At 28.2% G+C, this 13,391-nt stretch overlaps 2 protein-coding genes across 2 annotated transcripts in view; both read left to right on the top strand.

The window, feature by feature from the left end:
- Positions 1-767, top strand: part of LOC108688153 (cullin-associated NEDD8-dissociated protein 1) — an 8,364-nt gene extending 7,597 nt beyond the window's left edge. Inside the window, exons 16-17 of the mRNA XM_018194298.1 lie at positions 141-287; positions 444-767. Coding sequence (XP_018049787.1) covers positions 141-287; positions 444-577 — 281 coding nt within the window. The 3' untranslated portion in view covers positions 578-767. The remainder of the gene's footprint in view (positions 1-140; positions 288-443) is intronic.
- An 8,870-nt stretch (positions 768-9,637) lies between these two features.
- LOC108688072 (THAP domain-containing protein 2-like) lies at positions 9,638-11,958 on the top strand. The gene is made up of 5 exons (XM_018194166.1): positions 9,638-9,767; positions 9,879-10,124; positions 10,207-10,409; positions 10,513-10,629; positions 11,383-11,958. The coding sequence occupies exons 1-5, from the start codon at positions 9,706-9,708 to the stop codon at positions 11,643-11,645; spliced, it is 891 nt and encodes a 296-aa protein (XP_018049655.1). The 5' UTR covers positions 9,638-9,705; the 3' UTR covers positions 11,646-11,958.
- Positions 11,959-13,391: the final 1,433 nt, after the last annotated feature.

The following is a 13,391-nucleotide window of genomic DNA, read 5'->3' as shown; positions in this document are numbered from 1 at the left end:
ATATATATATATACACATTATACACATATATTTTTTAATTTATATTTCTGAAATTCTAAAAAATTACGTGAAGAATTCTGTAACACATTTTTTCTATTTTAAAATATTTTATTTTTGACTCTGTAACATTTGTTATATAGGGTTGGAGCGATTAGTCGACCCACTAAAGAGTACTTGTACAATGAAAGTAAAAGCGAATTCGGTGAAACAGGAGTATGAGAAGCAAGACGAATTGAAACGTTCTGCACTGAGAGCTGTCGCAGCGTTGTTAACTATTCCTGATGCAGGTAAATAGGATTGTTTTAAAGTTGAATTAATTTAAATAATATATTAAAAGAATTCATTTAAAATGTTGGAAACTGAATAAAAGAATTAAATTATAACTAAAAATTATTTCATACAATGTGAAATTTATAACAGTCATTATTATATGACGTTTATAGATAAAAATCCATCGTTGAGCGAATTTGTCGTACAGATAAAAGCCACGTCAGAACTGATGCCACTCTTCGAAATAATACAAAAGGATTGTACCGGCAGTAACGTTAACGAAGCAAACGCAATGGATCAGAGCTAAGAGTAATCGACTTAATTCTTTTTTGTATCTCGTATAGATGAATATGGGTTAAGCGCGTTCGTGATCATACTCTATCTATAGTTTATTTCTATACATTATTTTTTCATTATTATATCTTCGATTTGAAGATAGTTTCTAATAAATGTGAGTTAATGTAGCACATCATGTATAAATTTTAAAATAAATTTGCCGGCAATAATCATTTTATTATTATATGCATAATTTCCTTCTTTACAAATAAGTTTACATAATCTAATTATCGTAAGAGTTTATAAGATCGTTGAAAGAAAGGACTCGATAAAAGATAACGATAACATAAAAGCAAAAAAATAGCGATTTTGAATATTCAAACCTTCATACTTATATTTAAAATGTAAAAATTATATTTATATTAATATTATGTTATGTTATATCATGTATAGACTGAAATCTATATTTAAGTCCGAATCGACGAGTCGAAAGCGAATCTGAAAGATAATCGATAAGTTCTGGAATTTAAGTTTAAATGTTAAGAATTGATTAAAATCAGTGAATAGGTAGAGTGAATTGATACAAGCTAACTTCTAAGGCTTGTAGATTCGGACTAATACATATATGTAATATCATATTTTTATTATGATACCGTATTTCATTCGGATGACCAACTTATACGCAATTATTGTTAATAAAATAAAATGATTAACAACGCGCACTTTTTTGTAGATTGGCGTTTCCATGGGCATTTCATTTAGTGCATTTGAAAATTGTTGAAACTTAAATGTGAAATGTATAATAATTGGCATTCAAATCATACCAGAGATATAAAATAGTTTTATTAATTAAAGTATTCTAAACATCCTTAGACTACGAACATTACTCAATAAATCTCTAAAATACAAAATAAGATTTTTATTTATATTCACATTTCATCAAAAGAATCGTCGAAAATATCAATTCATTCCAATGAATACATAGTAGATAAAAAGAGATCATTTACTAGACAACCAGTACATTTTACATTTTAAATTAAACTTATTTGTTTAAATATGATATGTTCACATAGTCCTAATATGTTCGCTTTATTTCCTTATCTATCTTTGCTACTCTTGCTTATCAGATATGTTAAGACGCATGAATACAATGTCGGTATCATATCTCTCTAACGAAAGGGATCATGATGTAAGAATATAATTTGAGATTCTGATTAGTGGCAAATTTTTAATAGCAGCTTTACATTAGCTTAAAAAATTTGAGATCAATTTATGAGATTGATCATAAATTTCATTACTTTGAATAACTAAAATACATCGTTCACATTAGTCAACCAAGTCTTACATCACGTGGTGAATCATAGAACATAGTTTTTAATAGGAATGTTTGAATTATATTATCAACAATTGTATTATCAAGACGATCTCTTCACATCTATTCTACTTCTATTCTACTTATCTATTCTAACAAAAAAATATTCAACTATTGTTCTGGAATATGGAAGTGTAAATATATTCCGGCGAGATTAATGTGAGCTTAGTATAAAACACGCGCAAATTTACAAAAAATCTTCACTACAAGTTCAATCATTATTTACATATGTATAATAAATGCGATTTAACTTTAATTTTTCGCAATCAAACTTCGAAAATCACGCATCTTCTATATAAATTGTCACAAAAGCCTGTTAATGGCAGAGATCATCCTGATTTGAAAATGAGGTATGTGCAAATATTTCTTAAACTTTCAGCTCAAAATTGATTGATTAATAGTTCTGACATGACGCTAATTAGTATGGTGTCAATTAAAATGTCTTAGCATGAACAACATCAAATCCTTGGAATCGTCAGATAATCTGCAGTGATTAAGATACGTCTTCATTTATGTAAAAATGATTGATATTTCCTCGAACATGTCTCTAATGAATTGCCAAAGATGATGCTTCATCGATTCCATAGTCTCTCAGATCCTTTCAAAATGCAATTAATAGATTGATGAATTTTCATTGCACATTTTCATTGCACATTTTCATTGACCAATATATCCATAATCTGATTTTGTTAGCGCGTTATTTCAATGTCTACATTATATTATATATTGATGTCATGGATCCTTTGAACGATATAACGCACAACTTATGTAACATTAATTTCCGAAAGACAGCCAGGAATGTCTTAGTGTTGATGTGGACAGCTCTAATACTGAGGTATAAAAATCTGCAAGCCTAGTAATCATATTCTTGGTGATTCTTGGGCTTGCATAATGCACTCTATGTGCATTATATGGAGCTCTTTCCAGAGACAATGCATGACTGCAGCAATTTAATGTTTGCGAAGATAACGCCCTTAGTTGTAGGACATTGAATATAGTGTTTATTAGTTAGTTTGCCGCAAGGGATCCAGTAATGCTGACGCAGCTTGACCAAGTGAGCAACTCCTTTATAAAGCATTTTCTAGTAACATGTTTTGATGACTATTGAAATGAGATGCCTGGAATAAGTTGATAATCTTCTATGTTGAGGTACAATGGCGTACTTAGTAAAGTGAACATTGCTTGAACCGCGCTGTCCCTCAGAATCATGATTTGTCATGTGGTAGTATCCCTTTCATGCAATGTGTCTTGTTCGACGAATAATCCATTATATAGTTGAATGTCTACTGGAATAATTTAGGCACTTCTATTACTGGCCAACTTTATTTTTATTTACAGATGATAAAGGTGAAAAAATATCTCACTAATTTTTGTTAGAGGTGTTAAAAGCAAATTTTTCCGGCTGATCAGAGCGCTCTTTGTCATTTACATTAAAATGTTTTTGAATCTTCTAAACCAATATCTGTAAGTTGTTACAGATAGAGCATGCTTCCCATAAGCTTCCATTAAATGACTTTCAGCAGCAGATTTCTTGAGATTAAAACAGAAAAGTAATGCTTCTTGCAAATGCTTTTTTTTTTATATGAAACTCAACATTTTTAATATGATAAAAAATTGGTTCTTTGCATCCGATCAAATGCTGATTATTAAAATCTATTGACAGTACTTTCATATACATCACAGCAGTCACTTTCGATATAAAATAGCACAAAATTCTTTTGTCTGAATAACAGTGAGAACGAGCACCTAGAATAACGATTCAACACGAGCAGACAAGACATTCCCATTGTGGACAGATTATGCACTATCGATATGTATCTTTCAACAAGCAACAAAGTGTGACAATGATCAAGTCATATTTTTTAACATTGACAAACAAGGATGTAATTGTGTCCATTGTGTCACACCATATCATTTGTGTCGTTTGTTGGAAGGTACAATACTGTATCGCTTCGCTCTTAAGATTCGTCTTTAAACTTAATTCTCATAATAAATTGTATAATTATACTTTACATAATCTGGTAAAATTAATTGTCGATTGAATTATAGTAAATTCGAATTACGCTGAAAATTCTTACATCATATTGGATTAATGCATATTAAAGGCTACTAAATATAAAATATTTAAATGCAACAGCATATAATATAATCAACTTCGATAATATATGAAATAATGTATGTGCATATTCTGTAATATCATTATTATAAGATTTTTAATCATTTAACAGTATTTACACATGCTCTTATATTTAACTTTATTAATTAATTCGTATATAACAGTCTTTAGCATGCATTTATCTAGTCACGTTACAGAATTTATAACTAATAATCAGAGTTTATTCGAAGTCGTTTAGAGTCAGTATTTTTAAGCCATTTATACTTAGAATAACGAATACTTAGAATAAGCTGTAAGTAAATCGATTAATTACAAACAAGCAATAAAGTAATAACAATAGTAAATAAAAAATGTTGACTTGCTTAGTGTTCACATTTTTCTATATGCTACTGGCCTTTTATATGCTACTGGCCTGCTAAACGCCGGATTTTTCGCATACGAATGTCAAATACAATTTCAGTAAAAAGAATTTATTATATTAAGCGACACACGATGCTTGTTTTTCTGCTGGATTGCTATCTGGAATCTTGCCACCGTAATTGCGATGCTTTCAGTGCCACTATCGCAACCAACGGTAGCAAAATACTAATCCAGCTAGTAATTCAGCAAGAAAACAAGCATTGTGTATCGCAGGCTTAATTGCTCAAAGAGCGACGCAGTTAGACTAGAATCCTATATTTATAAGAGAAGCGCGACTGGTGTTAAGTGTTCTGATTGATCATTGCATCATGTAATTAACGCCAATCATAAACTTACTTGAGAGCGTTTATATTGCCGTAACCGTATGTCGTAATCTAAAAATTGATCAATCACCTTTGAATAGTTCTTTCTTATTGAATGGGAGGGAAACTCGATTGTGATTAGTCAATTCTTACAAATTACGGCTTCCTTTCTATATATTAAAAATAGCTGCTTAATCCTGGATCTATAATATAAGATTTTTAAGCTTTAAATTATAAGAAATGGACAAATCACAATTAATTATTCTCCTCGCATTTAACTGTAGTTGGTCAATTTCTTAACGGCTTAAGGCTTAAAATACTTATTGTAGATTCGGATTTATGGATGATTAGTAGATTTCATAAAATCTTCACGTTGCTTGCACTTTTTGCATTCGACATTTTTGCTTTCTCTCTTTTCAAGATCAAATATATATATAATGATACTTTATTATCATATACAAATTAATAAATTTGTATTTGTCATTTTCTTATCATATTTTACTTTATCATATTTTCTTAAAATTTTCAAAAATATTTTAATTTATTAAATTTAATAATTTAATAATTTTTTTTTATGTGATAATAAAGTATTATTGTATCGAAAATAGTATTGGAAAAAGATAGTGAGATAATTATAAATTAAAATATTTCGTTTGATAGAATCTCATAGAACTATCTCATAGAACATTTGCTGCAAGAAAAACTGCTGAAAATCTTATTAATATGTATAAAGTTCATTTAATCATAAAAATATGTATTCCACTTATAATTTAAGAATAAAAATGTTATTTTTCCAATTTTTATAAAATAAAAATAATACATAATATAATTTTAAAATACATTTAATTTTATGAAAAAATACTTAAACTTTAAAAAATTTTATTATTTATGGAATTACAAAAAATAATATCATATTAAAGCGAATGCTTTTCTAAATCTGAAAAAATTTGTTCAGCTTTGGCATTTGAATAAGGAAAAGAAAGAGCTACTTCAACCAATAATTCTAAATTCGGAAAGATCTTTTCCTTATAATTCTTACATTCCACTATTTTGCTCCACATTTCGTCAATTTCCAAACAGGCTAGATCTTTTTTCTGTTGTTCGTTGAACATTGATGGCAAAATCCTCCATTCATAAGCTAATTTAGTGATATCAATATTATGTTCTACAATCATGGCAATACATGTTAAATCTTTAAATTTAAATCTACCTTTATCATAAAGAGCAATTTCTGGTTTTAAAAAAGTTAAATATTCCACGAGAGTATCTTTGTATGGTAAACGTTTTAGCAATTCTTGAGTTGCCTCTTTATAAAAATTTAAACCTGTTAATTTTATCTCTTGTCTATCTGGCAAAGGTAATGATTTTACAAAATGTTCACATTCTGATCCTAAATATATATTTTCTAAATTTAATATATGTTCCTCATTATTCACATCTAAATCATTAATATGCATTAATGCATTAAGAGTCATAAAATTCTGCACTAATTGATGAATTATTCGCTGACTATTTTCAAATAATTTATGTACTAAAATTTTAGACGATTGAAATAAAGCATTGAAGCTATTAAAAAGATTTAATACATATTTTAAAAACAAAAAATACGCTTTAATTGTATTATTATTTAATTGAGATAAAATCAATTCCGTAATAGAATTGTCTTCTATTATTGCAAAATAATTTTTTAGATCTTCCCAATTTTCAACAATTTTAATAACGCAGTTTTCTAAAACAATCCATGGGAAATTTAACTTCTTTTCCAAATTAAATAATTTATAAATATCATCTAAAAGTGCACATCTTCCTGCATTGTTTAAAGTATAAGTGAAAATTTTGGACATCAAAACATCACAAGCCATAGGCAAGCTATTTTCATAAGCTTTTCTGGCTACAAATGTAAAGGAATGGCAAATACAATTTAAGGTTATAAGACAAGGTACTTCTTGTTTCAAATGTTGCATAAAAGAATTGCTTCCAATTATAACTGATGACATAGAACTATAAAAATTATCATATGCCAATCCAACAATATTTCTAATAGGAATTTTTTTTTCTTCTAAAACATATTTGAAAATTTCAAATTGTTCATTTCTCTTTGAATCATCTGTGGAATAAGATGTGACTGAATGCATAAATAATTGTATCACAATTTTTTTATTTAAAGGAGAAACATATCGAACAAGAACGATTAATACTGTGTACCGATTATTTATACGATCATTTTTATAAATTTCAAAGATTAAAATTGAAAATCTGCATAACTGTAAACATTGATTCATAATTTCTTTATCTTCATGTTTTGGAATCATGTCTTCAACAATATCTTCTGCGCATTTAACTTGGCCTGGTAAAAAATCTTGAACAATCTTAGAATCTGTACAGATATCTTTCAATAATAAAATTAAATCATCTGCAACGTGAAAATCGATATCATGTTCAATAAAGAATGATACTAATTTAATTTCGGCTCTCTTAACCTTTTCTTCATGTGACAAGTTCACTACATTATCAGTATTATCAATGTTATCAGTTTTTTCTTCTGCATCTCTATCCATTATTAAAAATAATATAATGATTTTTATCTTTACCTATTTTGTTGCCGAAAACGCCAGGAATTATCTAAAATCTAAAATTGAAACACAAGTCCGCAGAGACGTTTTAATTTCCTGGAAACATCTAGAAACACAATGAGAGCCACTAATCCTAGATTGCCTTGAACTCACAGGTCTAGTTTTCATCGAGAATTTAAATTAGCTCAGAATGTAAGAACCAACCAACTACAGTCGAGTATTTTTCTGTTACAGTCGAACGACAGGAAACGCTCGACTTGGTTAATTCCAAAAACATAGAATATGGACTGCTCATTTAAGTAATATGGTCGACAAAAATGAGAGAGAGGATCCGTGGAAGATGGCCAATCTCCCTCTCATTCTCTCTCTCGTTATATCATTGAGTGGAAAGAGATAAAGATTGATCGTCTTCCACAGTTTCTTTCTCTCATTTTTGACCATACTATTTAGGGTAAAATCACACGACTGAAAACGACTGCAGAATAGAGAATAGGAGAGCATGCATCATTAACCCAACCTAGATTGATGCAAATCCTCGGGTCGAATACATTATAGGTCACAGACTTCTATAACCAATTCATGCTGACAACGATCATGAGCAACATTTTTCTTCGTTTAATATTTGACAGACAACAAGGATAAAATGATTTTTAAGCGTTGTGAACATGAATCTGATAGCAGCCATGGTGTGCTCAGTTTGCAAGCGTCTCTCTCTAAAGCTAATTCTATATTAGTTGCAAGCTTGCAAATTTGTTGCGACAGCCAAACTGAAACTTGCATTTTGAAATTAACACTTTATATTGGCTGTCGCAATAAACTCGCTATCTTGCAATTAATGTAGAACCGACTTAAGGGTGAGGTTCCATGAAGCGTATTTACCGCGTATCACGTAATCAATAATTAGTGAAACGAAACCACAAGCGAATCGCTTCTGAGGCTCTATTATTATATTCTTGAAAAGAAACGTATATGATAGTCTAAAGAAATACATTACGTATACTATAATATTTCCCTAGATTTTCGTATATATTTCTTTTCAAGAATAGGACCCTTGATTTATAACGCGATTATGCGATACACATCTTATGGTAAATACATTTCATGGGACACTAAACTATATGTACATTGGAATGGGCATCGAGGAAAATTCGGCCACAATTGAACAGCCGCCATTTTAGTTGGGGCGAATCAGAAGTGTTCGCGTGCGCATTGCGATCGATTTATCGATCGATGTACTACCGATGTATGGAAATCTATATGGACATGAATAGTATGGAAATAAAAATAATATCACTTCAATTTTATTAATCATTCAATAAAATAATATTAATAATACTTTTCATACATTGTTAACACATGTACAGGAATTGATATATTTAAGGCTGCTTTTTCATGTAGACGCTCAATGCTCATTTTCAGCGTCAAAACAGGTGATCAAAATTAATGTTTGCTATTCGTCAATTTTGTCACGTGAGCGTTGAGCATCTGCATGAAAATACAGATAATATACAGCCTAATGCAGAAATTTTTACCTATGAAATGAAATGTCCTTTTTACTTCTCTGCCCATACCCAGGCATACATACTTCATGTTGTTGTTTGCACATTTTACAGTCACGCGATTTTATGATCTTTCAAAGTAATCTTTCAATTATAACCCCACATACGATCTTGCTGATATATGCGTCTCACTAAAAAGCACTAAATGTAAGTGCGCATGAGCATCTGAAAGCTTCTGATTTGTTTTTATATTGATCAAATTAAAATGGCGTGGATTAATTGCCATGATTTTCTATGCTTCTATGCTTCACGAAGATATCCAATGTATTATAGATCAGTGCTCTTAATGTGGATGTATATCAATTGCACACGAGCTAATTGCGCACAACCAATCACAGCGCTAAAAAAAAACTCCCTACACAGAAGTCGCTGTGATTGGTAGTGAGCAATTACTACAGTTTGCAAGTGAACCACTAATCTTTAGCTCCAGTATGTTATAGAACTTATTATATATCAAAATTAATAGAGAGTGCGTTCTATTTAATGTATGTTTTATATTCAATTTTTATTGTTGTATAAGAAAAAATTGAATGGATTATATTGTAAGTATACATATATAATTAAAAACAAAAAATACATATAATGATAATAGCATAATGGCAACTTCAAATAATCGCGGCAAAATGGCGGCATCTGACTATCGCTCTTCTGATTTAAAAATACAATAGCGCATGGGTTTCTTCCATCATGATTGTCTCTCTTTTTATGGAAATTGTTACCTAACCTCTAGTATCTTGGTTAGAGTATTAAGAAGAGAAGATAAAGGAGAAATATCAAATTATTAATGTAAAAAATTTGCCTTTTAAATTTTGTGAAAATGAGACGATGTTGTTTTTGTAATATCATAAGAACTCATGAATCTAGAGTAACATTTCACAAGTAAGAATATTGCTTTATTTATATTATACCACAATATAAAGGTTATCTTTGTCTTATTTGAAGTATATAATCAAATTGAATGATTACTTTGTATTCATTCACTTATTGTAGGTTTCCTCTTAAAGATCAACGTCTTTTAAAACAGTGGATAAATAATTTTCCTACAAAAAATTGGACGCCAACTAACTCTGCCATTTTATGCTCTAACCATTTTACAGAAGATTGCTTTGAGCGTTCAGCATTTAAAGTACGATTAAAACCTAACAGCATTCCAACGCGTTTTGATAGTCCTCCTCATTCCTATTGTATATATTGTAAACGAAAGCGTATATATAAATCAGGATATTCTTTTTTCAAGTAAGATTTAATAAATGTATATATAATTGTAAATATAATATACTTAATATATATTTACTCTTTCAATGTATTGTAAATCAAGGTTTCCAGTGGACAAATCAGATCTTTTAAAGAAGTGGCTTGATAATATTGGAATCAAGAATTGGATTCCAAACAACAGCAGTCTTTTATGCTCAGAACATTTTGAAGAAACTTGTTTTCGCAAGATAGGAAAATATTTGAAACTAAAAGAGGGAAGTGTTCCAACAATATTTAAGGTTGAATATTTCAACGATATAAAGTCAGGTAAAAGCTTTATTTTTACATTCTCTATGAATCTCTCTTCAGTTATTAAAATAAAAATTTAATAAAGTTATATTCTTTATAACTGTTACTCTTATATCAACAGAAATAATTCCTCCTTATGAAACAAAATTTAATCAAAAGATACATTTCAATGATAATGATGAGTTTGATCCTCTACAACAGGCTTCTTGCAATGAATTAAGAAAGCGACATTCAGGAGGTAACTTTCATTTTTTGTTTTATTAGAAGTTAAAGAATTCACTAATTTATTCTTTTTTTTTCTAACAAGGGAACACAACCAAGTAAATGTCTTTGATTTAAGCTTTTAATATATTGTTCTATAGACAAAAATAGGAGAAATACATGTCTTCTATTTTTGTCTGTAGAACACATACAAACTCATTTAAATTGGAGAGATTCATTTGATTGTATTCCCTTGTAAGTTTGAATGATACTTCTATGAATGAGAATATGTTTATTTCTGAAGAATCATTTATTATAAACATTGAAACTAATGATACTGAAACTAATAATATACAATAAGATAATTAGTTACACTAGTTTACAATGAAAAATTACTTTGAACAGAATTAAGTGTGTTTCCTATAGAATTTTGAATGCTAAATTGTGTTATCGCAAGCTAAAAAATTCCAGTCATTCATGTTAAGTTCCAAACTAATTAAGATTTAATTAAGATTTAATGTTTAAAATGGTTTTTTTTAAACAATATTTGACATTTTCTTGTAAAAAAAGTAAATTTTATCTTGCAATTTGATTGGAAGGTCACGGATGTATTGTTTATTACCTATGAAATGTATTTTTTATCTATAATGATAAATTACGCTGTGATATCATTTTTGGTATCCAAACATATGTAAGAAAAACTTTGTTTGATTCAAAATAATTAAAAAAAAAATTTAAAACTTATGTAATTAGTATGAAATAATTTTTTTCAATATTCAATTTTTTACAGAAGAAAATGACAAGTTATTGATGTCCGATAATACTGGAATTATAAGCTCAATAATCCATGATCATCATTATGATGCTTCTCCAGCAACACTGCGTAGAAAACTTGTAAAAAGTCAAAAAATATTAAAGAATAAGGACCGTATTATTAAACTTCAGAGACGACAGCTTCAACATCTTCGAATACGCTTAATAAACTTAAAAGATATAATAATGAAATTACGACGTCAACGTATGATAAAGCCAGTGCATGAGAAAATTATTTGAGCTGCCTTAATTCAATTTGAGGTATAAAAGAATTTATAGTGTCTTAGAAAATGATAAGTCGTTGAGCAAACGCCAATGTCCACAAATTTTGTGTTAACTAAATTTTTGTTTATCTTGTGCATATAATTGTGTGTGAGAACAGACTTTGTCTACAGCAAGTGCATTAAGATCGTGATACAATTTCATAGAGAGTTGGAATTCGTTTTGAAAAGTTTTATAACGTTAAAATATAAAGTTAAAAAACAACTATGAAGAGAATAGAGAAATTACTCTCATTTATTATGGATGAAGTGTCAATTAAAAATAAAGAATCCAGAGGAGATAGTAGATTGTGAATTTTGCTGAATTTAAAACGGATGATACTTTGCAAGAAATCTGCAATACTTTAGCTTTAATGGTTTTATCTTTTGGTAATAGAAATTGCTTATTGATTATTTTTTAATTGATGAAGTTAATTCTAAAATATTAAGTTTATAAAAACTAGTTTAATTAAATGACATGAAATTGGAGTTATAATTATATTTTTAACTTTGGATGATACTAATGAGCACGCGTCTATGGTACAAATATTGAATACTAAATTTGACATTTAATTTTAGAATCCTCTCTTTTTTTTATCCTGTAACTTAAAGATATGTTTATTTTGATAGTTATCAAATGCTCAAATTAATTCAAAATGTATTTGGTGATTGGATATTTTTTTATAATGATGATAACAAAATTGAATGGAAAAATATATTGGTTTTTTAGCGTTTTTTCAAGAAACTGAAAGATTATGGAAAAGAAATAAATAACAGTTAAATCATTAAATATTTTAAAAGAATCAAAATTAACTTGATTGCCAAAACTTTGAGTCAGTGTTGTTGATACTTTAGTTTTTTAATTGATAGATTTTAGTTTTAGTTGATATTTTAGAGTTTTGTATGAACAAAATTTATTGAAATTAATCAGAATTTTAGGGCTGTGAAACAACGATTTGATTTATATTTGTTTCATAGATATTTGGTTAACTAAATTCGCGTAATTCTATCAAGCATATGAAGTTTTCTTGAGAGATGAGAAAATCAATGTATATAGCGATTATGAATAGAACGAATTTTTATTTTTATTTTGACGTTGAAAAATGAAATAGATTTATTTCAAAATATTATGTAAGATGGGCTTTATAGTAATTTATTCAGCTGCTCAAGTTGTTATGAAAACTTTTGAACTATATTAAAGTAATTCTGATAACTCTCAGCTTCGATATTTATTAATTTATGAATTGAATTAGCAGAATCATTTAGATGTATGTTTTTGCACTATTAGATTATTTTGACTAATAAAAAAACTTCCTTTTTTTTTTAAACTTCATGGACAATTTATTTTAAATCTTTATGTATCTAATGTTATATATAATACATACTTTATTTATAATTAATAAGGAAAATAAAAATAATGAAAATTATAGTAATTGTAAAAATGTTTGCATGATGTGTCCGAATCTTTTATGATTTTTATAAAATCTGGACACTTAGTGATCTGAAATAAAAAAATGAATAAATTTATTAATAGATGTTCAGTTATCGTTGAAATTAGCAGAATTGAAATATAAAAATTTTTCATTTTTTTCTGATATAAAACTTTATTTTATAATGATTTTATAAATATAATTTTTACACGCTTTAAAATTATTGAGAAAATAAATTATTTTGTATAATCTTAATTTCGTAAACATCTATTTCAGATTACTGAATGTTCAGATTT

Source organism: Atta colombica, unplaced genomic scaffold (assembly GCF_001594045.1).
Source record: "Atta colombica isolate Treedump-2 unplaced genomic scaffold, Acol1.0 scaffold225, whole genome shotgun sequence".
Lineage (NCBI taxonomy): Eukaryota > Metazoa > Arthropoda > Insecta > Hymenoptera > Formicidae > Atta > Atta colombica.
This window is presented reverse-complemented; position numbering and strand designations above follow the sequence as displayed.